Source organism: Chaetodon auriga, chromosome 10 (genome assembly GCF_051107435.1).
Source record: "Chaetodon auriga isolate fChaAug3 chromosome 10, fChaAug3.hap1, whole genome shotgun sequence".
NCBI lineage: Eukaryota > Metazoa > Chordata > Actinopteri > Chaetodontiformes > Chaetodontidae > Chaetodon > Chaetodon auriga.
Window position 1 is genome coordinate 11,314,893 of NC_135083.1, and position 27,232 is coordinate 11,342,124.

General features: G+C 44.3%; 2 protein-coding genes across 2 annotated transcripts in view; one reads left to right on the forward strand and one right to left on the reverse strand.

Annotated features, from left to right (window-relative positions):
- LOC143326695 (protein NLRC3-like) overlaps positions 1-27,232 on the forward strand; it is a 206,867-nt gene that overhangs the window by 82,946 nt on the left and 96,689 nt on the right. The window lies entirely within an intron of this gene.
- Positions 2,092-27,057, reverse strand: plcg1 (phospholipase C, gamma 1). The gene is made up of 33 exons (XM_076741050.1): positions 26,770-27,057; positions 25,195-25,482; positions 17,991-18,143; positions 17,147-17,240; positions 16,941-16,988; positions 16,304-16,388; positions 16,073-16,156; positions 15,668-15,690; positions 15,459-15,528; positions 15,266-15,367; positions 13,538-13,656; positions 12,894-12,979; positions 12,384-12,504; positions 11,134-11,302; positions 10,880-11,002; positions 10,542-10,643; positions 10,159-10,346; positions 9,373-9,573; positions 8,977-9,096; positions 8,619-8,799; positions 8,442-8,519; positions 8,241-8,344; positions 7,919-8,012; positions 7,725-7,794; positions 5,913-6,076; positions 5,559-5,655; positions 5,175-5,399; positions 4,911-5,059; positions 4,197-4,311; positions 3,715-3,876; positions 3,527-3,615; positions 2,365-2,630; positions 2,092-2,272 (listed from the first exon to the last, which is right to left on the reverse strand). Exons 2-33 carry the CDS (start codon positions 25,409-25,411, stop codon positions 2,230-2,232), a joined length of 3,942 nt encoding a protein of 1,313 aa, XP_076597165.1. The 5' UTR covers positions 25,412-25,482; positions 26,770-27,057; the 3' UTR covers positions 2,092-2,229.

Here is a 27,232-nt window from a genome sequence, read left to right on the forward strand (position 1 = left end):
ACCACAAACGCAGGAAATGAGAACTCCGTGCGCGCTTCAGAGCATCGACATTTACCTCGAGAGAGGCCTTAATTACCAAGTGAGACAAACGTTAACGAACAGAAGCCAGGATGAGAGTCCAAAGATGGGAATGACAAAACTGTGGCGTGCACAGCGTCAGCCACACAAAGTCTGCAATTTCATCACAAAGAAATTCATGGGCAGTGACAATTTAACTGTATATCACGGCAGTGTAACTTAAAATCCTCACTGGTTCCTGGGAAGCAACTTGGTGCTGTGACAAAACTCCCCAGGACACCACGGCAGCGTGAACACAGAAGTTCCCTTATGTGATGTGGCGAAATGTACCAGCAGACAGAGCACATGGTGTGTTTTCTCTCCACTGGCAACGCAAACCTTCTCACTTGGTCACTGCTGGTCAACAAGACTGCATTTCTTTTCAAACACGGAGAACTCCTATTGTACAAATGTCGACAAATAACGGTTGCTGCAGTGAAACGCCTTTGTTTAGATCCACAAAACCTCTCAGAAGACACAACCGTTGGAGCTAAAACACACTGAATTAAAACACGGACAGTTTATATATCCACTGTAGTCACAGAGCTGTTGTTATGGGAGTAGTTGTGCTCAGCTAATTAAAAACACTGAATTAAGCGGCCGTAAATTTGATTAAAACTTGAAAATGTCAGTAAAAATAAGAAAATCTCTGAAATATTAATTAATTAAGGAAACACAGGACTGCAAAGTTAATCGTGTAACTGCTTTACAGTCTTACTTTCCATAATTACAGCGTGGTACACTGACAAATTTGAGACATTCCCAAAGTTCCCTGTAAATCAAATTGTTTCCAAATATGAGTACATAATTGTGTACCTCAAACCACTTTGTTATTCTGAAAAATGATCACATTGTCCAGCGGATTTAACAGTATCGTCATTTCAGGCGTAACCTTGCTGCCCTATGAATCATCCCTTGATTACTGTGCTGCCATTAAAATGGCCCACAAACCTGTCGGTAGATGATACAAGCATGAATCGACAACGTGAACACAATCATCATTCTCACTCAGACTACAACCTCTTGCGGGTCGACATGTATCCCTGATCCTGCTGAATCACACTGTGTCGGCAGACGTGATCACTGAGGAGTAAGACTATCGAGGGAGACACAAGTTTGAATGTGTCAGACTGGCTCGTGACGGCGCCTGCGATGCAGGACAATGGAATGATGCACAGTTTTTAGGAATGTGAGTTAGAAATAAAAAAAAAAAAAAAGCCTGCGTGTGTGTTTGTGTATGCAGACATAACACATGATGCTGCCCGCTCTCTCACTGCTTCCAACACAAACAGGCTATGACTTCTTCCTGATGCCTTTGAGGAAAAAAAAAAAGAAAAAAAGAATGAAATATTCCTCCAGGTTTAGGGTGTGAACTAGACTGGAGGCGCATAATTTCCTCCACAATGAAGAGAGAGACATTAAAATAGCCGTAGAGAGCCCTCGTGTTTTACACATATACATTAAAAAAAAGTGAAAAGTCACATTATGAATGTTTAAAGGTTTAAATAATTATAATAATTAAAAACATGGAGACAGGAGCTCTTTGAGAGCAGGTCAGCTGCTGCTGTTCTCTGGCCAACAGCACAGCAGGAATAAATACATATATTCATATACGCCAAATAGAGAAGAGCAAAGAAACTTAATGGGGAAACAGTTTCAAACTGATACCTTTTAGAACTCTCTCTTTCCCTCGTCTTAGCCTCCAGACTAAGCAGCTGTTGTGCACACCTAAAACACAAGAGAGGACAACCCGCCCCGCGAACCGCCAGTCCAGAGCTGGAACTTTTTCAGCCTTCTTTTTGTTCTCCTGTGAACGTCCGTTTCTTCTTCCTGTCTGCAGCGGTCAGCTTCCTCTCAGCCCTCCACCCCCACCCCATGTCCGAGTCCCTCCTTCTCGTCAGGCGAGTGGTGAGGAGGCTGGGCGGCAGGGAGGGGAGAGAAGGAGGGAGGGAGGGAGGGAGGGAGAGAGAGAGGTGGGGGGAGGTTGGAGAATGGAGGGAGAGAGAGCTGCCTGAAATGTAGGCCAAAGCGGTGGTGGGCGTTTCCATGGAAACAGTGTTCACAGCAGTCAGTGACATCATCAGTACGGGGAGAGGCGACTGGGTGAGGAGGGACAGGGTGGGAAGGGGAAGGGGGGGGGTGCAACAGAAATGCGTCCTGATTGGCTTGGACTTAGACACGGTTCTCTCCACCCACTCTGGTCCTCCGCAGCATCCTGAGGTAAAGACAAAGACAGGGGGATGTCTGGAACCTTCTGCGGCTGCAAAACTCACTGCACTGTGAAAAAGCAGCACGCCACACCTTTACCTTCTGTTCTGTGGGTCCATGTGGTCCAGCAGTGCCTCCTGGGACACCCTGAGGTCATCGAGAGGCGACTGGTAGCGGGACTCGAAGGAGCCCTCCCTCCCCCGGTAGGCCATGGCCTGGGCCGGCGACTGGGGCAGAGGAGACATGGAGGAGGTCGAAGACACTGAGCTCAAATCGCCCAGACGTTCCCGGCCTGCTTGGGCAGACACCGACGCCGGTGTGGCCCCGATTGCAAGGAACGGGCTCAGAACCTCTCCGTTTTCATCCTGAGAGAAAGAGGAGGAGAGAGATGATTCACAGTGTCGACTCCAGAGGCTGCTCACGGTTTTAGAGTTAAATATAAACTCATGATCGTTTCCTACAGAATTAACATACAGACTCATTTAAAGGGGGACACTTAATCTTTTTTTTTTTTTTTGAGAAGATCAATACCACACTCACGTCTGTGTGGTGCAATCCTGATTGAGTTTTGTAAATATCTGCTTATTCTGAATTTTGATGCCAGCAACACATTTCAAACAAGTTTGGACAGGAGCAACTAAAGACTGCGAAAGTTGTGGAATGCTCCAAAAACACCTGTTTGGAACATTCCCCAGGTAAACAGGTTCATTGGTAACAGGTGATTGTATCATGACTGGGTGTGAAAGGCTCAGTCGTTCACAAGCAAGGATGGAGCGAGGTTCGCCACTTCGTGAAACACATAGCCCCGGCAGCTGGTTAGCTTAACTTAGCATCAAGACCGGAAACAAGTGGAAACAGAAAGCCCGACTCTGTCCAAAAATGACAAAATCCACCTACGAGCATCTCCAATTCACACCTTATATCTGACTTGTTACATCTGTACATAAACTGAGGTATAAACTGACACTTGCAGATTTGCATGTTCTTACATGTCAGATCATTTCCTGGATGGGCGCAGTACCTTCTCTTAGCAAGCTGTCACTGTGATGTTGCCAGCAGAGACTCCAGGAAGTTACCACACCTAGCCAACAACTACGATGTGTATGTGCTCTCGTTACGATATGTAACTAAGCACACATCAGGGACATGTTAGGACCACAAAAATTGTAATTTGTCAGGTTGGGCTGCTTTTCTCTGCCATGTTTTTTTGGTGCCTGTTGTGTTTTGTTCAAGGAAGCCTGAGTAAAGAACAGTGGCTCACCCTGCCTCTCATGATGTCCATGTGGACTAACAGAGATGCCAACTCCAGATCCTCATTGTAGCTGTTCTTCAGAGGTACTGACCGGTAACCTGAGGTCACACAGAGACACAAACCGCTTTTATTCAAGCACCTGTTTCATGTCATTTCAGTCAGCACATTACCGAGCACGTCATTACTGCTGTGTGTACCTGTCTTCAGGCTGTGAATGGGGAATGTGGCCTGAGCCAGGAAGTTTTGGTCACTGAACATGTCGATTTCATAAACCACAAAGCGCAGGAAGGCAAAGGCAGAGTTGCACACTGTGAACTGGAATGGCTTTCGGGGCCACGTGGGGTTCAGACCGTTATCAGCTGGAGAAGACAAAAAAAAAAAAAAAAAGACAAAGATTAGTAATGTATGATATGCATTGCAATTAACCTTGTACTGCAATGCTTCTTCTTTGGCTAAAACCAGAGCATAAAACCTGAGCCAGAACTACGTCCAATGTTTTGTCTTTGTATTCCCACACATGGCTTGGTTGTTTGTACAACTTCCTGTTTTTCTTGGAGCAGACAGGAAATTACACTAGGGTAATGTATTCAGTAAACACTAGCTACTCATTCCTTTGGTTTTGGTACAGTATCATTTCACTGTTAGACACACCTATTGTTAAAATTAGAGCAGCACTCACCTTCTGAGTCAGTTTTTTGCTTGGCGCTGTCGTATTCTGCCCCGCACACTTCGATCTCGATCAGAGGGCAAACTATGCCACGCCCGTGCTTGGGCAGGTGCCGGGCGCCCAAAACCTTCCGAAGAGAAGAAGAGGAACAAAGGTTACTCCTTTGGATCTTCTCACCTCACTCATGTAAATACAAAGACAAACTGCATGGCAGAGTTAACACAGTCTGACAGTCTGAATCCCATGTTTTAGCCTGTATTTGTAGATAATTTGGCAAATTGGCACCATTAAAAGCATGTCGAAGTAGCTATTAGCAGTTCCTGTTTGTAAAGTCTCCATGAATGTACAGACAACTGTGACTGCATCACTCTGATGCTGAAAAAAACCTAAAAACGGCAAGATTCTCAGGCAAGTTCTGTAATAAGGATGATTTCTAAGCAGATTTATGGACGTTTATTCGTGACATTGGAGATAATGATATACTTGGGAAGTGCAAGTGTCACTGATTCTAAAAATGTGTGCATCATGTCTGTGTTTTCAGATTTGGAGTCCAGACTCAAGGAAGAAGAGTTTCACACACAAAGGGATTGGAAGTACCTTAACTGGCCTCCGTGAATTGTGTGTCACAGTAGCTGACTCTATTGTTGACACACCTCATAGTTTGAAAACCTCTCCACTATGGCATCACACACGCATACACACGACCCAACCCTCACTTTGCTGTACCTCTATCTCTAGAGTGACTTGTTCAAGGCCTCGTAACGTATGTCTGTCAAAGGGATCAAAGCTGTCGTCCCTCATGATGGGTGGCTGAAGGACGTAGCCGCTCCTTCCGTTCAGCATGAACAGAGCCTGGTTCATCTGCATGGGCTTGTCTGCAGGCAGGGAGGGAAGAGGGAGGTTAACAAAAGAAAAAGGGATGTGGGAAGTGTAACACAACATGTCTTCTATGCTGGTTCCATCTGTTCTGAGGAGGAGATAGACAGATACCTGCTGTCTGGAAGTTGAGTGCTACCAGCTGGGACCCGCAGAGCCACATGGGCAGAGGGTCGTAGTTTGAGGAGTCTAGCCTCTGGCCTCTGGGGTAGATCCTGGACAGCTGCAGTCGATTGTACTGCAAGAACTTCTTCCCCTTGATCTTGTTGACGTACTTTTCTGCCTTGGTCTCGGGGAAGGATGACATGTCACGGAAACAGGCCCGCTCTGTGCCAATCTCTAAAGACGGCAGAGAGACAAGACAGACCTGACCTTCCTGTACTGATGCTGGACATGTGCCCATTTGTTTTAAGTCACAGGTACGCAATCAGTCACATCTCTGCTCCTGTGTGTATTAAACTGCATGTTCACAGCCCAATAAACGTGCATAATCCTTACTGTCTTCATCGAACGGCACGGGCCTGCAGTAGATGACCAGGTCGGATAGTTCCAGGGCAATCTTCTTCCTCCTCTCCATCATCTTCCCCTCCTCCAGCTGGACACAGGGACACAGAGTTTACCAACAGTACCACACATCACTTTTCAGTTTGTATTCACACAAAATTAAGTTTGACGCGAACGCTAGCCTGAAGCTTTTTCCTCCCCTCAACAACTACAGCTGCCAGGTGTGAATGTATGTGCTCACTTCTCAGTGTTTCCTAAATACAGGTTATGGGTATTAGAGGGCAAAGCACGAGTATGGTCTAAGTCCTGGCCTGCATTTTCCATCAGCCGTGTGACATATGTCTTCACCTTGGCTTCCGAGGTCATGGTAACCTCACGGATCTTGAACATCCATTCCTTGAGTTCTTCTTGGTTGTTGGCAGCGACGTCCAGCACCGGGCCCGTCCGCATGGAGGCATTCGGCACCAGGGAGAAGACATGTGGCCTGCTGCCCTTCCCTTCAGGACGTACGACTGAAAGGAAAATCAAGGGTTAGGAAAATGGCAGAAAAAATAGGAACGAGGACGACAAACACAAGTTTCCTGTCCCATTTATCCCCCTGGACCCGAAGCAGTTTCTCAGTGTTTTTATCTGTCACATTTTTACTCACTGAGGGCTTGTTTTTCACTGCAGTATATAAGTCCAGCACCTCTACGGAAACGGTACATGGCTAGAAGTAGGTTGAACTAAAAATGTCTTATTTGCAGTAAAACACAGTTATAAAAAGGTAGGGGTGGGGGGTGTCCACATGCTATACATTTTTCAATCTCTAACCACTGGGCGTTTTCAACCTCTCCTCTCCACAGCCTGCAGCCCATTTTCACTGAATTTTTTTGTCACATAACAGAAATTCATTCAAGGTGTACCAGTTGCACTGAGGAGTGTGGGGTTTAATGGTTTTTTACAGGATTTGGTTGGTGCAAATGGCAAAATTCTAAATGAGGAACACAGAATAAAGTGATTTTGATGAAATACCACTATTTCAAGCATAGGTTTGGTTATTTATCCTTGCAGACGCTTTGGTATGTTGATTCATACATGATTGGTTTCAGGACCGTCAGATATCCAATGACAATTTCTATTTTTACAGTTTCTGGCTATGACCAAAGGTGTCTGTGCCTTTCACACAGGGGGTTGTGGGGTTCTGAGGGTTTAACTCAAACAGTTTTTATCCAGCCACTGACCAGAACATGCCAGTATCCAAAAAGTCAAAATGTGAAATGATTTTAATTAAAATGAATAAATGAAAATGACACCAAATGTCAACAAAATAGCAAGAACACGAAATTCTGGAGAAACAAGAAACACTAAATAGGAATAGTGGCAGATATGGAGAGAGGTATGCTGACTGGTCTGCGCTTAACTCATTGCTGGGTTTGGCCACAGACTTGGTTTTATATCAATTCAATTGTCAAACTCATGACAAGAAAAGCCAAAGTAATCTAGAAACTAATAGAAGTTTTCTATGTTTTCAAAGTTCCTAGTTGGCTGTAATCTGAGTGGACGTGCTTTAGTAAAGGTCAGAGGCCAACAGGGTCAAAAAGTTCAGGTCATTTGCACTTTGAGCTCAGCGGCAAAACAAACAGCAGCCCTTCAGCGTCATCACTTTCTCCACAGGAAAACAATGGCTTCAACCAGTGCAATTCTGCCAGCAGTCATGTGAAGGAAGCCGTGGAACAAAGTGTTAACAAAAATATAGATAGAGCTTTCCTATACTACCACTAGATGGAGCCTAAGAGCCACCCAAAGGCAGAGAGACAGGCTCAGGTATTAACTGTTTAGCACAGGCCACAACAATGCATGACAGCATGTGCCAACACTAATGGGTGTGTATTGACTGGACTAGAGGATGTCAATAAAATACCAGATACAGAGCTGTGAGAAGAGCAACAGTAATAATAAAAGCAAGTGAAGAATTTATAATAGAAGAGCCTGATAATGGACAAAAATGACAGTAAAGGAAGTGGTGACTGTGTCCTTTTGCAATTAAAAACAATGAGGGCAAAGATTCTGTGTGCATGCATGTGACAGGCAGAAAAGGAGGTTGCCCTGCGGCAAGGTGACTGCCTGCTCTGCAGCCCTGCAGCACGGAGTCGAACAGGAAGTGGAGGGGCCACTCACCAATCTGACAGGAAGACACGTCCACACTTCCTCTCAGCAGATCTCCCAGAGGGCTGTTCTCTGTCATCTCCTGCTTGACACAAAAGAGGAGCATTAGGAAAAGGAGTTGACAGTAATGCTGAAGCCATAATCCACACTGCACATGTATCTCTATCACAGTGGACCCGAACACGGTCTGAGGGTTTGATCCTCACAGTTCTGTCAGGCTCTGCCGCTGACGGACTGATCTCCTCCACATAGTTGGCGGGAAACCACAGCTGCTTCTTCCCTCCGCAGTCACCCTTCCACCTGAGAGAGAGGAAAAAAAAAAAAAAAGATTGGAAGAGATGTGGTGAGGATGTGGTTTTCTTAATATTCAGAATGTGATGCCAACGATGGGTCGATATTCTAACATAGTCCCATCCTGCATAATTCACCCTGTCATAAGCCTTCACTCTTTCCACTGGCACAAATAGGATTTGTCCAAATGGATAATTAAGAGCTACTTCCTGAATTAATGTTGCGCAGGTCACTCACCAGCCTCCTTCCTGTTTGTCCACGTTCGAGATAATAGCGTTCTTAGTGAAGGAGAGCTCGTCGTCTCTCTGGGCTTTATACTCGTACATGGCTCTCACCGTGCACTGCAAAGACAAGACGGGAGAAATTTGGCGTGCATGTTCACCGTCTTCACCTTATTTCAGGTGCAGTGGTGCAGAAATTAACTACAAGTGAACTCACCTTAAATGTTGGCATCTGGTTGGCCTCCACGTAAAAGCCTGGATTCCTGCCCTCGTACAGCGACCCGTAGTCTGGCTCCTATTGGCCGACAAAGTGTGTGTTAATAAGCCTTTTCACTAAGCTACAGGGGATTTTACTGTGTACTGAGTGTGCCATTGATTGTACAGTGGTACTCACAGCAGTGCCTATCTTCTCCAGTGTGTCCTCATTGATGGGATAGCGCAGCTTCATTTTGCGGTACAGAGGGTGCTTCTCATAGTAGCTGATGAGATCCACTAGGCTGTCAAACTCCGAGGTGCCCAGTACGACGGTCTGACCCTCCTGCTGCACACGACAATGCTTTATCTTTCCCTCGGCCCTGTGAAGAAACCACAGACATAATATCAATGAATTTGCATCCATTTGAATCAGTTATTCTAAGAAACTAATCGTCAATTTAATGCAGAGATTTCTAGGATTTAGAACCATCTGTCTGTTGTTTCCCTAATCTTTGTATGTTAGAATGAAGACAGATGTACATTAATTAGGATGTTACCTGAAGGAAATGGCAAACGAGTTGGGCTCCGCTCTCTTTCTCACAAGGAAAGCCCCGTCACGAGGAACCCTCATCAGCATGTTCTCTGCATGGCTCCTGGAGAGGTTAGCGTGGTACCACCTGGGACAAACATCAAAACATGAACAGACAGCACATGACGACAGGGATGCAGCTTTGCACTTCACACCTCTTCTTCGTTCGAGACGAGGCAGTCAGCTAGCAGTCTCCATGCAAACTGTAGATGTAAAACGTTATTTAGAGAGGCAGAAATAGTTAACTGAATGAGATGCTACCCCCTAAAAGCTAAATACTAACAGAACGTACATCACTGAAGGTCCTCTGTGCTTAATAATTGTACATTCTTTACAATCTGTACGAACGCTGCTCGAGACTCACTCTTTGCTCTCGTGAGCATTGGTCTGAGGCACTGGCTCAGTCAGCTTCATCTCAAACTCGTTGCAGCGCAGCGCCACCTGCTGGTAGTGGTTGATCAGGGCAAAGAGCGTATCGAACACCAGGTTGTCAGTCAGGTAGAACTTGGGGCTGCCCGCCTCCTGACGTGAGTGGATCCGACAGTGCTGCACCCGCCCAGAGCGCCTAGATGAGACAACAGAAAGAGTTCAGTTTGTTTGTAGATCATTATGATTACTGAGTGTAACCTTGAACATACCATCATCAACATACCACTGAGTGTCAGAGCTTTGTTTCCATACAGTACATTGCGTGTAATCCACAATGATTGATTAGCTTTAAGGTAACTAAAGGTGAATGATCACACTTCAGACCAAGCCTGTTCAGTCAATGACGGAGTGACTGACATTGATTTATCTGCCAGTGTGTCACTGTTATTTGCACGGGTTAACACTGCTGACACACGGGAGAGTTTCCCACTGAAGTGCAGTTGTGCAATAATTCAATTAACTCAATCATCATAATTAAATAACACGGCACCGTGAAACGCTCTTCTGTTGCTAGTTACAAACAGAAAACACTAATCAAATACTAACTGTAAATTTATTAATTACATTAATGATCAACATTATCATACAGTTAAATGCAGAAAATAGCATTCAATGTCCATTTCCTGTCATTACATTTTACAAAATTCTAAGCTGAGTACAGTCCGAGTGAAATGTGGAGAAAGTTTGCAGAGACCCTGAACAAAGGAAAAAAAGTAAGTACCAGAAAGACAGCGTGTAGTCTCCCACAAAGGTCTCGCTCTCTCGGACCAGGAAGGAGCCATCAGGAGCTCCAGTCTCCAGGCAGTACTCTGAGAGTAATCTCTCGGCTATCTGCCGCCCATCCCGCCCTGCGCCCAGCTTCCCGTGGAACCATTTCTCGGTCACATGCTGGTCCATACCGTTGGACACCTGGATGATTGGAAAAGAGAAGGAGGTGTTGGTCATCTGGCATCTATGGTGTTTCACAAACATGCATCTCTATAGGAAATGCTGTCTTTCTCATACTGCGTGTAATTTGCGTACAATGTCCGGTGGTGAACAGATCCTGTTCACAATCAGGACTAGTGTCTCTGTGAGTATCAACAGCAGATCAGGCCTACTAACCTCTCTGTGCTCCTCCTCATCATCGTTGCACTGGTTACTGGAGGTCTCTTCTGAGTAGTAGATTTTACTGCTGGTCAGGACAAAGAAATGAGGGTACCATTCCTGGGGGGAAAGAGAGTGAGCGAGAGGATGAAGGGAGGGAGACACTTAGTTCAAATGGTTAGATTAAATATTTAGAGGATCCGTGTGTCGCACTGAGAAGTGGCCAAAGCAGGCAAGCAGCATTTCATCATCTAAAAGGCAAAGGAAAGCAGTTCATGAAGCCAAGAGCACCGTATCTCAAGCGTTCGTCCTGATGCAGCTTCCAGAATCCACTTAGACACAATGAACATGCTTACATGGTTAATGGGGTCTTCCAGGTATAGGATGCCATTTTTGATGGAGTTGCTGATATCGTTCTCTGAGTAGGGGGTGGAGGTGGACACCTCCTCGTAGGCACTGCCTTCTGCGAGCTTCTTATGCTGCAGCAGATAAAGGGAGAGGAGGAAGGACAATCAGAAATTCTGTACACAAAGCATCCATTCATACTTTTTTCCCCTGCAGAATAAATTGCCATAAAAAGATCAAATGATCTCTCGAGGTGGCTCCTGACCTTGATGAGGATCTTCCTCTTGAGCTGGTTGGGTGAGGGCAGGCCATCTGCCGCGATATCCACCGCCTTGGTCAGCAGCATGTCTCCAAACACCTTCTTAAAGTAAGTGGCCATATTCCTCTGCTGCACAATACTACAGTGGTCCTCGATGGACAGGATGATGGGATAGCTGTAAGAGGAGCACAGATTAGGATTTAAGGTGGACTTGTCTGCTGCCTAAGGCTAAGATACCCTCAATAAACAATGTTAGACAGATGAAGACGTATAATTCCAAACAAAAGAATGTGAAGTCTGCCATAGCAAGGCAAATATTTTTATAGAAAGTTGGCAAGGTAATATCTCAGATGTTATTTACAGTTCATTATGTCATTACTATCATAGTGTATTTCCATGGGCGAGGTAGTGGAAGAGGGACAGTACGCCGGCAGAGGAAGATGCTGATGTTTATTCTGCTGGTCAGCCTGTTGAATTTGGCGTTAGCATGTTCTACGGCTAATGTGGCTATTAGCAGCTATTGCTGACCCACAGGCTGGAGTAATATCGAGGGAAACTCAACAGAAAGCTTGCGGCTTGGATGTGTCTTTTCACGTTGCTTTTCGTGTAGCCTCCCATAGCCAGACCTTTCATTATCTCCGCACTTCATACTGCCACACAAGCTCAGCTGGTTTTGTTGTTACAGGAAAGCTCCCGCTGCTGTGTACTGTGTCAGTGTGTGTGTGTCTATTGCTGCCATATGTCAATGCGCTTGATAGACATGCTCGGCGGTACACTGACTATTGTACTTACATAATACACTTTGGGTTTTCTGCCAAATAAATGCTGTTGCGATGTCTAATACATTACACATTACATTTACTAATTAGTCTACATTATGGGCAGGTTACTCCTTCCAAAACACATGTAGGCCCAAACCTCATTCCTATTTGGGGCCAAAAAAACATCCGTTTTTAAATCACTTTTAATCTCTGAAGATATGTTCCCTTACATGCTAACAGAGTGAAAAAGAGGTAGAATGAGAAACAAAAAAAATGATATAAATTTTTCAGTCATAGCTTACACCCTTAGTTTTTTTCCAGCACACACACAGAACCAACACCTAGCCTGCCATAAAAAGACATTTGCCAATTAGAATCTGACTGAACTTTTGATGTCACGGCAGCCTATATTCAGCATCTCGTATCCTTTTATCACCACATCGCCACAGACGGCGATGAAAAGAAACGGCGTGGCCTGTGCTCATGGAGACTCACTCAGATGTGACGAAGGCATGCTCTTTGATGGTGGTCAAGACATCACAAAACTTGATTTTTGTTGTGAGGGTGTGTCCGTGGTAGATGACTGGCATTCCATCTGGACCATCCCAGCAGTCCACTGGAAGTAAACACACGCAGACAGACACACACGCAAAGTCGTTTCATCTGTGAGATGCCACATACAAAAGATTAAGTACACAGTATTTAAGACCTTTAAACTTGAAGACGCACAAGTTCATGTTTGTTTATTTTTGTTTGAGGACAAGTGACTCTTTAACCTGCTGAAAGCCAGTCCTATTCATAGAAACCTGCTTGACAAGGCTTTGGTGCAAAGACCAGACAGTGTACGGCACTGTTGTGTAACAGCGAGTGTGTGGGTAAGGGTGTGGCGGCTGCATTAAAAGTAGAATTGTGAGGGATAAGAGTTAATTACAAGGTTGAAAGTCAAGTGGAGGTGATTTATTGTACGTGGGTCAAAGTGAAATGTGTGTATGTGTGTTTACCCACATTCAATACAGCGGCAGCCCATCCTCAGACAGCGAGCGTATGCCTCCAGGGACGACTCACTGGAAAACTGGTCTCCCGTCAGGTAGCTAAAAATAAGCGTGTAACGTCAAAGTACGCGCAGAAAAACACACATCTAACCAGTCTTTCAAAAGGGATTTGCATGTCAGTGACTGCAACACACAAACAGACACACACTCACACACAAACGCTGAAATTGCTGGGTAAAAGAGGGCTCTCTCCCGCTTTTGTTGACTGGAGTAAACACTTCTTACTCAGTCAGTCGGTCAATTCAAACCTAATCAAAGCAACATGGGAAGTTTTCATTCCGCTGCTCCAATGAGTATTGTTTCACGTCGAGTACAGAGGGTTATCATTTGAACTGCCTTTCACACACTTTTCAATGGCAGGAAAAATACATTTTCCTGCAAAATACACAGTGGGATCTCATTCTGGAACAAGATTGTTAAATAATACACTTTTATCTGATGAATGAAGTCAGTTCAAAAGCCCTCTTTGATTAGAGGCTTCCATGAGAGGATGCCAGATTTAAGTGTTCCCAAGGCCTAATTACAGCTGCTCGAACTTGACAGAAGCTTGATATAATGAAATGTATGTGTGATGACAGCTTCGGGCTCCATTCTTACGTGTTGTGCGAAGAGGAGATCCAGTAGTGGGACAGGGGGTTGTTCATATTCTCAGGACACACCTGGTCCAGGGAGGAATCCCAGATGGTGTTCTCTTTGGAGAACAGGTATGTCAGGAACTACACAGGACGGGGGAGAGAAGTGAGAATCAGTCAAATGTGCCGCACTTGCAGATTCAACTTATGTGTTTCTGGGAGGTCCACGAGAGACTCGGGCTGTCTAAATCCACAATTCATCACGTCCGCAAAAGTCTCAAGCAACCTTTTTCCGGGGTTCCAGACAGTCTGCTCGGAGTGCAGACTTCAGACTTTGCTCTGCAGATGACTTCTATCCACAGCAATATAATGTAGACATGGTAACGTAAAATGTAATGATAATAACAAGCCTTCCAAGCATGTGTAACAAAGCAACTCAGCCCTGCAGATTGAGAGCATAGCTGAACAGGGCTTCAAAAGGTTGTTGGAGACATGTTTGTGCGCTTGGGCAAGGCTCAGAAGGCCTCCTGCAGGGCACGCTGCCAGGATCTGATCCAGCCTTGGACCACCCGGATCGTCAAGTCCATCTCTGTGCAAAAACTCTTCTAAATAAATAATTTTGTGCCATATTGTTGAGTGATGAAGTGTCTTTGTTTCAGCACTGTTCTCTCAAACCCTAAAAGGCAAATACTCAAAGCACTCTACAATAAACTTGCATCGCACATTTCATTGCATGAACCCGCCTGCAGAGTTTTGTAGTGCATCTTGCAGATATATTTGTATTGGCACACAAGCATGTGCGAAACACCACCAGAGTGTATTACATTTGCAAACCATGTACTAGTTGTCTGGTGGCCAACTTGTGCATATGTAAGTGTCAGAAGTTAGTAATAAATGAGATCTGATCATTTACACATACAGAATATGCACTTTGATTTGTTTGGCACAGTCTGCAGAGTAAGACGGGGGAAGGTTGACTTTGATCCAATTAAAAAAAAAACATTTTGACCGACATTCTCAGAATCAGTTGAGGATTTCATGTTAATATCACATTAAGAGCGTCAATGTCAGGTTTAAATCTAGTCTGCATTTTTAATCCCCTTGTGGACCAGCATCCACGAGGTGTGCAGACTTGATGTGATGATGGCTTTTACAAAAAAAAAAAAAAAAAAAAAATCACAAAAATAAGAGATTCAGCAGCTCAGCCTTTTTTTTTAAATGACGCATCAAAACTGTGGAATTCCCTCCCACAGCTGTAAAAGTTGCAGGCTCGGTGAACGTTCCTACACGACAACTGAAAACTTCAACATTACCTTTAACGGTCACACTCCGTTTGTTTTATCTTATCTTTCACAGACTGATGTCCATGGCCTGCACACCTGCTATCTAACACAGTACCATCTCTTGCAGGCTGCCTCGCACCAGCTTCCTCGTGTCTTTTGTCAGTCACAGCTTTATGGTGACCACAAAAAGCATCGTTCGCTTTCTGCAGAGCTCTCACGCGGCACCACAGTCAATAACCTTTTCTATCTGTGTGGGAGGAGGTGCTTTAGGCCGAGATCATGGCTATCCATGTCAATTTCTGAGCATCTCCCACCCACGCTAGCAACACAGGGGAGGGCATCGGAAAACATAACTCACAAAAACAAGTTTGAGTTTTTTTCCATTAGAGTGCAAAAAACCCAGAAAAGAGAAGAGAATTGAGAAAAAGAAGGGGAAAAAAAAGAGGGAGGTGTGGTGAGAGTGTGGGTACCTCGTCTTGGTGGAAATAAGGCTGCTCCACTTCTCTCAGGGGGTCTTTCAGGTAGCTGAACATAAACTCCTGAACCTTGCTGCTGTCTGTGGCCCACATTTCCTGGATTCACATCCAAACAAAGATGTATTGGGGTGTGCAAACGAAACCAATCTGTGAGGAACTAGATGTCCGAACGCCCCGGAGATATTACCTTTTGAGACTCCAGGAGGAAGCTCTTGAAGTCGTCCAGGCAGAGCCTCTGCTCTGGTCTGTCAATGAACCTGGCAGAGAAAGAGAAGGTTCACCTCAGTAAACTAACATCTGTGAGAGCCAGTCACTGTGTCTGTGTGTGTGTGTGTGTGTGTGTGTGTGTGTGTGTGTGTGTGTGTGTGTGTGTGTGCGTGTTTAGTTTTAACCTACCTCTGCAGAAATGGGATCTCCACCTGAAAGAGTGGGAACATTTGAGTTAATTCATGAAAGTGCCATCCTTTCAGTCATACACTAGTCATGTAGATGGACACAGACATCCTGTAGGGGGCTGGGTGGTTAGTCGTTGGGGGGGCACTGAGGTCATCCATTTAATCTGACCCCACCCAGCCTGCCTGCCTGCCTGCCTCCCTCCTCATCTGTGTGAGTGTGTGTGTCCTAATGGCTCCACCAGAGGGGTTTGGTGGGTTTTTAACTGGTCCATATTGATCCTGCAGCCATTTGAGAACAGACAGATGGGGGGAGGAAGGGTGCCTTGGCAGGGCATCAGATGGGGCGATGGGGGATGAAAGTGCTGGGACAGAACTCTCTGTGCATGCATAAAAGGACTGCACTTACGTTTTTCTGAGCATCGAACATGAGGCTACGATAAAGCTGGGCGAACTGGCTGAAGGACACGTCTCCATTCCTCAGCTCCGAGTCCTACAGAACAGGCGAAACGAGGGAAAGCAAAAGGGCCGTTAATGACAAATCATAAATCTCTAGTCTCCAACAACATCGTACTGAAAGGGAAGTGGGCAGGGAGATGGAGTGGGAATGCGGGGTCTGTGATAAGTAGAAGGAGGTTACCGGAAGTTTCTCTCGGAGGAACCTCATGTTGGGCACCCTGTAGTTGACCTGGCTCAGCATGCTCTTCAGATCCTTACAGGATATCCTAAACACATACACATGGTTTGTTGAGAAGTCAAACACAAACACGGACAGGCACGCACAATAAGCGCAAAGCCGCCTACCCACTTGCGCTGCGTAGATTCTGTTGTGGCGAGCATTTTGAAACTTCCAGACGCGCTGAAACGCTGCAAACGCAGGCTCCTTGCTCTCTGCTGAGTCTTTTTGGCTTCACTTTTACTACACAGCCTGGAATTTTGGCCGGGGGAGGACAATACCCCCGCAGCGTAACAAAGGCTTGCGCTTTCGTCAGGGATGTAACAGACAAACATCTTTGTACATCTCCTCCATCCTCTGCAGTCTGTTTCCTGCTGCAGGAAGAGGTGCTGCTGTGTGGCTGAGAGGTTAGTTCCTTCACTACACCTCAGCAGAGCTTTCTCACTGACACCTACCAGCCTGGTGCAGCTAGACTACTCGCTCTAGATGTTACACTTGGGAAAGGGCGCACAACTGCTGCACCAATTGAGTTATATCTAATTACGGCTATTTCCTGTGTGTCTGATCTGATCGGCTCTGTCTTCTAACTGAGCGGACATACCTGTCTTCTCTGTTGCGATCAACGGCGTAGAACTGCTTACGTAACCACCTGGAGAAGACAAAACAAAACAGGGATTTAAGATGATTTAAGCATTTAATGTAAAACAGGACATAAAATGGGCGAATGCGGCTCGTCATCACATGCTGAGCCTTATAATAGCTTCAGCTTTTGGATGTGATGTGTGTGTGTACGTATGCACTGTTTACCTCTCGATCTGGAGCGGCGTCGGAGACTTCAGTGTGTCGGCCACAAGCCAGTTTAAGCCCTTCACCCACATGGTCATCTCCTCATCAGACGTTGCTGAGGAAAAAAATCAAATATTTTGAGGAATGATTTCAGATTTTCTTTTCTTTTTATTCCCATTAAATGCTATTTGGTGGGGAGCTTTTACTTCTCATGGGTCTAGAGACATGTTGTGTTGTATGGGGCTGCATTTACCAATTACTTTTATTATTGATTAATCGCTCTTAACAGCTAGGAAATGTTAGATAATGGTGAAAAAGTGGCCAAGATGCTGTCGCCAGTTAGCTTGTTTTGTCTGACAAACAGTCCAAAGCTGTAATATATTAGTGTCATATGACAAAGGGAAGCAGCATTTTTGTATGAAAGGTGACTAAAACTATTAATCGATGATCAAAATGCAGCTTTAGCATTGCATGCTGTCCAGACTGTAAAGGCTTTTGAGGCGAACTTGTGATTTGTCCAACCAGTCAAGTTCCCTTTATGTCTATGTCAGTCCAGGCTCGTGTAATACATGCAGTGAAGACTTAGAGGGAATTCAATAAAAGGTATAAACTGTCTTTTTTGGCGAAATGGAAATCATTACTATGCTGGCATGTATGATTTCAGTAAATAATTTCAAACATGCAGTCTGCACTTAGAGACTATTTCAGCTTGTGGTGGACTATAAAGCTTTAAATAAGGATGCTGCGGCACAGAAGGGACAAACTGAGACTGAGACACTGAGGGTAAGCTGATGGCCGGTAGGATGCTATATAAAATACTAATGCACTAGTTGTGTGTGAGGGTGTGGAAGGTGTCTGTGCATACCTGCCAGGCTGAGCGATTTAAGGCGAAACTCGGTGCCGTACAGGATGACAAAGCAGTGAGCCTGGTCCAGCCGTGCTGCAGAGTCCTCCACATAGCGCTCAAAGTCCCGGGACTTCTGTCCAGGACGGATCTCTTTGATCTCTCGAATGTCAACTGGGAAAGAAAGACGCATATACGACAGTTAACAGGAACGCAGACTCGCCATTTCCTTGCACATACAAAAGTATCCTCAGTAGAGCTGGGCGACATGGCTGAAATCAAAATGATGATATTAATATGGATCTTTGTCTGATGTCACTTTGTGTAACCATTTGCAAAGCTACTTCGTACGTGTACAACAAAACCTTCAATAACTCATTTGTTCAATTTTTAGTCACATTTTGCTTGGAAATATTCAGTTGTATGACAAAATTCTATAAAAAGCTAATAGAATATGGTCATATAAAGTACATAAATAATCATCTTGAATTTGCTCCAACCTTGTCCAAATCGTCTTCCAGTCCATTTATTCATAATTTAGTTTCATAAATCTGAGTTTTTTTTAGAGACGAACACACAGCATGAACGAGTATTTGAAGCCCCCTGACCACATAAAACAGTGAAGCTGAGGCCACGACTTCAACCACATATAAATACATTTCAAGTCAAGCCATACCATTGATACGCTTTTGTTAGATATGGATTTCAAATGAAGAAGATGGTGAAGCTACCGACCGCAAATGAACCCCTGTTCACCTTTCACCACTGAAATCAACCAAAACCAAATCAGCCATCCGACAACGGCAGACCTCGAGTCAGTCGCACAAACCAGTCTGCGATGCGACTCGGCCGGGTCCGCACAACAGAGGTTTCAAATACATCAAAGACATATTGTACGTGGGTAACCGTGAGACTTTAAGAAGCTTGGAATGGTTTTAATAATTTACAGCATGAAGGGCGTCAGACGGGGAATCTGAAAGCGATACAGCACTTAAGAACCCAACCGAGCTCAAATCGAGCCTGTATACAGTAACACGCTATATATATCTTCTAGTTTTCTTCCACTGGACTGATTAAAAAAAGCCCTGTGTGGGCTTTTACACAACATTACCTCATGGTTTATCTTTAGGAATGACACAACTGAAAAAGTGGTACGATTTTGCCTTGACTTCATTAATGGGCAGTCTGAAACTTTACGAGTGCGTAGGCTGTGAAGTAGCTCGACGGGTTCCTATCAGTGGTGTATTAGGAGAAGTTTAAGATCTGTCTCTCTCACACTCACACTCTCACACTCTCACACACACACACACACACACACACACACACACACACACACACACACACACACAGCTCCTGCTTCTCTTCCTGCCCTCAAACCACACATCCTGTGCTTTTGTCGCCTACACTCCACATCTGTGCTTGCGTATAGGTGAGCATGTTCTTTTCTCAAGCATTAAAAAAAAGAAAAAGAAAGCGCGTCTTCTCGTGCTGAATTTCACTAAAGCCGAGCTCTCTAATCATACGTCATATCTCAGTTTATTTCGCTCACCAAACGGGCCGGCAGGCTTCCGCTGAGAGTGCGGTGGCTCCAACAGGCCGATCTGTTAGACAACACTGTGAGTCGTTTGAGTCAAAATATTTGGATCCTGCCTCAGACAGATGCAGGAAATAAAGAGATAGCCAGAGGTGTAACCTCAGCAAAGGAGATGAGAGGAGGTATCCTGCAACACACTCCCACACTTCCTCCAGCCCTCCACACCACTCCTACCACTCCTCACCAGGGCTGGATTACACTTCAAGCCTTCCAGCCGATTGTACTTTGTGATACCTCACTCTAAGATTCTCTATCAAACTGGTTTTAAAAAAGCTGTCAAATGTTAAATGTCTACACTCAAGCAGCCACAGGAGAACTTCAAAAAAAAAAAAAAAAACTTTCATGGAGGAAAAACATCAAACATTTGCTGCCTCTAGTTTCTGACCTGTGAGGATTTGCTTAGAAATTAAATACCTTTTGGGCTGTAAACAAAGCACTCTGAAGATTAGTAAGACATTTTACAGCCTAAGCTATTCACAATAAAACTATAATCAAAAGGTTAATCAATAATGAAAACAATTATGAGCTACAGCCTCCTTTATACACTCGAAAACTGTCGACACTCTGATCTCATTTGCTGCCAACTTCTGGAAATTGACAGTTTGATACTTGGAGCTACAGCTAGTTTCATAATCCTAATCACACCTTCAGTTAGTTAGATGCATTACAGCAGAGTGCATTAGCTGTGTGTTTCACAGCGGAAAGAAAGCTAGAGCTGCACAATGCCGATGTATAATCATGTCACTGTGCATTTCGCTGGATGTTGCAGCTGTGATGTGACTTACATTTAGAGCTGCAACGACAAGTCAATGCACAACTGTTTTGAGATTAGACTGTTTTAGCAATTTTTTGGTGCAACAGATCTAACTATTTTCTGATTAAAGCTTCTCAGATATGATAATTTGCTGTTTTTATTTGTCATATCTGTTTGTAGCTGAACATCTCTGAGTTTTGGACTGTTGGTCAAACAAAATAAAACATTTCAATACATCATCTTTGGGAAAATATAGCTGGCACCTTTCACTAATTTGTGCCATTTTATAGAAAAAATGATTTGTCGATTAAGTAGTTGGCTGATTATCAATTATGAAAAGATCTGTTGCAGCCGAATGACACGACTGACCCCAGAATAAACAAAAAGTTATGCTGCACGCATTGAACACAAGGCCGGAGCAGCTGAAATTGCTCATACGGCAATCAAATTTTCGAGGGACTGTGCAGCCCGGAGCGTGACAGCGTTTCAGTGAGCACACACGCGTCAGCTGATCCATATCAGCTCCTTTGACATCATGTTGGATAAAGTTAAACACAGGACTTTCCCCCCGACAAATAACTGTCATGCAGCTACATGGAGTCTGTTCCCTTTTCCAGCCACGCTGTAAATGGAGCGAGTCAACTGTGGAACTGTGCTTGTTTTCCAGCCACAACCTGATCTTTACAACAGTGTTTTCATCCAGACATAAACAATGTAAAAGCAGATTCTGATCGTGCCGCTGCCTGCGGGATACTGTCAGACTAATATGTTGATACACTTGTCATAAACAAACTGGGCTGACAGTCAAGTGTGGAACTGGAAAAAAAGGAGCAGCGAGGAAGCTAAAAATGACATCAGCCATTTGAGGTGAGAAAGCACGAGGGAGGCATGGAAAAAGCAGGTCAGAGAGACGACAGCCTCCGCAGGCGTGTGCAGGTAATTCCGCCCACATTTGCACAGACCGACGACAAAAACTACCTGATGATTGCTTCACTATTTATGAAGCCATTTCCAGGATGGAGCTGATGACATTTAACTGCTGGTCAACACGCGCTCATCTAGCACCATGACTGATAACGCGCAGGCAGCTTCTTGTTTTAATAACTGGCAAGACTCTCTAAACCTAAATACACCTCACATTCCCACGCCCGCCCGCCGCTCCTTTCAAAATCAACTAGCAGCTGCTTTCATTAAAGATTAATCTGCCAACCGTCATCTCAGTTAATCATAGAGTCTATAAAACGTCAGGCAACAGGTTAAAATGTCAATTCCAGTTTCCCAGAGTTCAAAGTGACACCTTCAAATGTCTTGTTTCGTCCGATGAACAGTCCACAGCCCAAAAACACCCAGTTTACAATGATATAAAACAGAGGAAAGCATCAAATTACCACAACTAAGACACTATAATTAAGCACTTTCTGCTTTGCTTTCCTTCTGTTTCAGGTCTCCTTCAAATAAGAACTGTATGTGATAAGAGGGTCAGGATATGTATGAGCGTGTGCAGATGTTCTGCAGTCATTGTACCATAATGTAGCATCATTAATCAGAGCAGTGTGAAACATCTGGAGGCTTGTCTGTCAAAGTTCACTTGGTGTTCGGGGTCACAGTTGTGTGTTAACTGGTTGAGCTAGTCCTGCAGGGAGAGCTCAGTGAGCCGGGACAGACGGTGGACAGAGCGCTGATTCACTGGTTATTATTAGAGAAGATGCATTAACACAGAACCACATTCAGACTCATTTTGTGTGAATCATTACTTATCGCTAACACGTGTATCTGGCCCTGTTTAGATTAAGGCGGATCCCGGGTGATCCGGTCACAAGTGGACAGCTCTATGCGCAGGTGGGTATGGAGTTTGGGAAAAGGAAGTAATGTATGTGTTCATTTGCGTATAGATGTATAATACCTTTTCATACCAGGTGTAAACTCTCCCTCTGTTACATTTCAGCCTGTTAAGGTGCTCAATAGATTGTAAAAACAACCTAAGAAGTAGGACGACATGATCTATGGCTCAGCTGATTATGCCGATCGGTTCCCTTTTCAGGTTTAAGCTGCGACATGGACATCGTTGTTCATGTAATTTCACACGGGTGGTATCAATATATAGCCCAACCGATACAAGATATTTTGAGGCAAATACTGACCGAGGTTATTTGGGATATTAAAAAAACAACAATAAGTCAGATGATCGCTTTTTCTTTTTTAACACCAGCAATCTTGACATGGACCCCTGACATTTGTTTTGGGTTTTTTTAAGAATTGTGAGCAAGATACAGATTGATCGGGACATTTCACAACAGGCAAACAAATTGTCAGAGCTCTCGGGTGGACAAAATATGAATATGTATCTGGTTCTTGTCACTTATCGGTTGACATACAGTGCATACAGACAGACACCGATATAAACACAGTATCTGCACTCAGCCAATGTATCGACCTGCCTGATATATCAGTCCAGCTCTGGTGACAGTATATTTCCTGGAAATTCAATTGAGCAAATGTACTGTGATGTTCATGTACCCATGAACTAATACAACCAGATAGGGGCAGCGTCCACTGTGGACATACAGAAAAATGTCTGCCGGCTGTCAAATGTCCATCACCTCACAGTATATGTGGTCATATTAGGTGCCTTTGTTTGAAATGAAACATGAGAGGATCTGATGCTCCGAGACCCGAGATGGGAGGTTTCCCCCACCGAAGTTAAATAAATCATAGCTTAAGAGTGTGAAAACACACACAGAGGCTCATTCATAAAAAAAAAAAAGAAAAAAAAAACCTAAATCTGGCTCATTCAGTGAAGTAAATGTCGAAGCCTGTCAGTTCACTCACTTCAGGATGCTGAAGTAGAAAAACGATGTGTCACCATCAAGCATGATTCTGATTCATGTTTACGCTGCCTCATTTTCAGTAACATATCCAGAAACCAGAAGTTCTGAAGATGATCTGTGTGATACTCTGGAGATTTACTGAGTGTACCATATGTGATGCTTCACAACAGTCTCCCCAGTATCAAAACACACAATACACTCACGTACAGCCTGTATGGATGGTAAAGTTTGGGCAAACTGTGACTGTAAATGTCATGTATCCCCATCCTTATGTTGATGACATGCCCCGCCTGCACCTCTAACCAGCCTGTTACCGCCATTTCTTTTGCAACACCACATCCTGCCTTGTCAAGCCAGACCTACATCTAATTGCATCACATTATGATGAATATGTGATCTGCAATAAATATCAGCTGGGCAACTTGGCGTGCACCAAACAAGCATCACGAATCAATCTTGGGGAGAAACTGAGCTGCCACACTTTATATTATTATCCTGCCTAATTCTGTATAATCATATTGGACAACTACCAGGTCATTAACTAAGACTTTTCTCTCAATAAGCCCCTAACTGCTGCTTGTTGATAGTAAGGAAGCTGCTATATATGAATTATAATCTTAATAACCCTGACCCTTAATAACCCCCAACCATCAAGGTATTAGTAAGTGCTTTATAATGACTAATAAAGAACCAATATGCGACTAATATGTATGCTAATGACCAACTAGCTAAAGGTGAATATGTATACCTTAACATAAGGCATTAAAAAAATACACTTTGATCGTGGAACTAACAGGTACGCCTTCTCCGCATTTTATATTTAGCAACCAACTAGAGTGCTGTTTCCACAGTTAATGGGCATCTTTCTCTCCCTGCCATTGATAAGGGATAAACACAGTGGGCCAAATTGTTCCCAAATGATCACACACTTCCAGTAAAAACCCTCATATTCTATTTCTGTACATTAATGACCCGCCTCGGCCCATTTCACCTACTCCAAGAGTATCAAATGACGGCTATGAGCTCATGTGCGTACGAAACCCTTCATGCAACAGAAGATGTTACGGCCGTGTTGAAAAAAAAAAAAAAAAAAAAAAAGAAAGAAAAGAAGAGGAGAAAAAAACCTAAGCCGACTGTCTTTTTTGTGTGTGTGTGCTCTTTTTGCTGCATCCGGAGCAGAGTGCAGCTGTGCACAAGGCATCCTGCTACCCGAGAGACAGAAGACTTAACGACTCACCGAAGGCCTACATGTCCTCAGTCAGACGCGCTGTTCTGTTGAAGATTAACCTGGTAAATTACAGTATATCCCGACTAACGCGACAGAAGAATTCCAGGAAATTGTACTTTCTCCTTGTAGCCGACCGTGGATTCGTGTCTGAGATGTGATTTATCTACTGCAGGACAACAGTGGCTGCTCCTTTAACAGACTCACACCTGCGCCGTCAAAATTTGTCGCAAAGCCACAAAATGAAACAAATAATTGGACTTTAACGTGGCTCAACAAACAGCAGCGAACGCGCGAATGAACCAAATCCTGGAAGTTTTAGCAAGACGGAATAGCAACTTTCAGGAACTGATAAGAGCTGAAATAAACAATGTCATATTGATATTGAGAGACGCTGCTGGGATTTTGTTTTTAGTAATATTGTTGTATGCCTTGACCTTTGTCTTTGCAGGTCTTGGAGGCTGCATGTGTTGTTATTAAACTGTTTGATCTCTGCAGAATGAACAATTAACGCCTCCTGTTTCACTTTCATTTCCACATACCCAATTCTTGTTCGTCCTAACTTTCTCCCATGAAAAGCATCTATAATGCTCTTAAATATTCGCACATTTAGTCAAAAATATTGCAATATTTACTTTCACCAGGGCCCTCAACTTACATTTTTTGGGATCTAAAAGGATTTTGGGAGTGACTTTGGCAATCCTACCTGACATCATTCACCCGGCTGCTCGCAATACCTTCATGTCACATTTCTGAATGTATGTAAACCAACAAGTTCTGGCACATTTACAACCAGTGCTTTGTTTGTGTTCGTGTCTACTCACTCTCTCCCTCTATTTTATCCGTGCCCCGAGTCCAGATAATAGTCCTGGTCTCCAGCTTGACTTGAAATGTCCGTCTCTCTGGCCGCTGGGACTTCTTAGAATAAAACAGTGTCAGTACTGTGCCCAGCTCCAGGTCTCGGTACAGGTTGTTCATCTCTGTGTCGTTGTCCATCCACGGAACAGGTCCGTTGGAAAAGAAGCCCGAGGTCCCAGCCATGTTCACTTCCCCTGTTTGTTGTCCGTTTCCTCTCAGAACAATCTGCTCAGTCCAGGCCTAGACAGGGATACCTACAGCAGGAGAAGAGGGGGGGAAACCCATGAAACAACAATTCCTCGGGGACTTCTAGTGTGTCGGTGTTGTACACACATTATATGGCAGTGAAGGGTTGATGCTGTCAGGAGATTTACGTTTAAATAAAACTTTCATAGGCAGTACATGTTTATACACCTTCAGATATGTAAAAATCGATTTTTCATCATCAAAATATATTTTCTTTACTCTTGTCTTCCCATCTAGATACATATTTTACATAAATACAGCTCATTTTGACATATATGTGAAATGTGAACATGCTCATTTCCAAAAATTAATCTATCACATGCATTACCAATCAAAAAAAGTGACATTTCAAACAAATTCCTAAATGCTGCCAAGCATCAAATACTGTCATTAATCACACACAGCCAAAAATAAACTATACGTGCACATAAAACATCACATTTGTTGTACATGTTATGCCCATGGCAGACCATGTTATGTGAACCTGTATTTAGTTTGACATGAATACGGCCAGATTTCATGTTTTGCACACTGTGGGACATTTTGAAACGTGTCACCAAACCTACAGCATAAGAACATACTGTGGGAATATATAAACATACAGCTACGTGAACGCATCACTTAGCTATGATCTGCTGCATCCACTTTTAAAAATGCTCATAACCATGTAAAGACAGACACATGTTGGCAGACAAAGCATAACATTTCATGACATATGTGATGTTATTGATTTCTCTATATGGATGCGGTTGCTCCCAGGATTGAAACGCTGTTAAATCCCAACAGGAGCAGTAATGAGACTTATGATTAACAGTGATGTAAATAAATGACAGCTGCAGCCTGAAAACGTGTTGATGAAGCCGAACACGCCGGAGAACTTTCTCTCTAACACGGTTTTACCTTGAACGTAGCAGCGGGGAGGTTTCACCTCATTCAGACTGGGTTTAAAGAGTAAAAACGGGCCCGTAACCTGCTGCAGTCCGTCCCAAAGGAAAGCAAAGTTTCCTTTGGACACAGGAGGCATCGCATTATTGGGAATACAACTTGTAGCGAATGGCAGCGGAGTAGGATAACAAGAACCGTCTGGATATTTTCACGGCGTGGAAACGGGGCCGGTGTGAGTTAGCATTTCGCTGGGCCGAGAGGACGAATGGTGGCTGGTTTCACCCCTGAAAAAAAGCCCAGGTAGCAGCAGCTATTCTGCCCTTTTTCTCCCCCTTCTCTTTTCGCCTTAGTGTGCGGAGAAAAATCAAGTGGAAAACAACACGTCGCAGGGACTGCTGTGCTGTACCTACCGCCGCAATCTCGGCCCGACCGCACATCTCCAACGGCTGAGGCTGCTCCTCTCCCCTCTCGGCTTTCTCCTCCTTTTTCCCCCGACACCCCGGTTTTCCGTGACTAAATCATCGCTAGGCCCTGGAAAGACGCGGCGGTCCCGACGACAACAATCCCCGTTTCCCCTTCTCCCCTCCGGTCGTCCATAGAGAGGCAGGCAGACAGCGAGGACCTTGGTAAGACTACGCTAGTTTGTCTGCTCTCAGATCCAGCCAGCGCAGGCCCTTCCCCCCCTCCACCCCCCTCCCTCAGCCGACCACCAACAGTATCAATTTAGCCGGAGTCAAAAACCAGGCTTCCGCTGTGGGTTTCACAATAAAAGTCGTGTCGAGGAACTCGTTGCACTGTTACGAAGGAGGCTCAAGGAGACTGGGTACGGTTGTAATATGGTTTAGTTTGTATCGTTCATGTAATTATTATTCT

Bases quoted from the DNA above. Each gene is read 5' to 3' on its own strand.
- plcg1 (XM_076741050.1), bottom strand. From the start codon at position 25,411: ATGGCTGGGACCTCGGGCTTCTTTTCCAACGGACCTGTTCCGTGGATG. The intron at 15,529-15,667 runs GTAGGTTAAAAC...TTTCTCTGCCAG, and splicing joins GAGATCCCATTTCTGCAGAG to GTTCATTGACAGACCAGAGC. The intron at 6,077-7,724 runs GTGAGTGGCCCC...TTTTCCTTTCAG, and splicing joins CGTGTCTTCCTGTCAGATTG to TCGTACGTCCTGAAGGGAAG.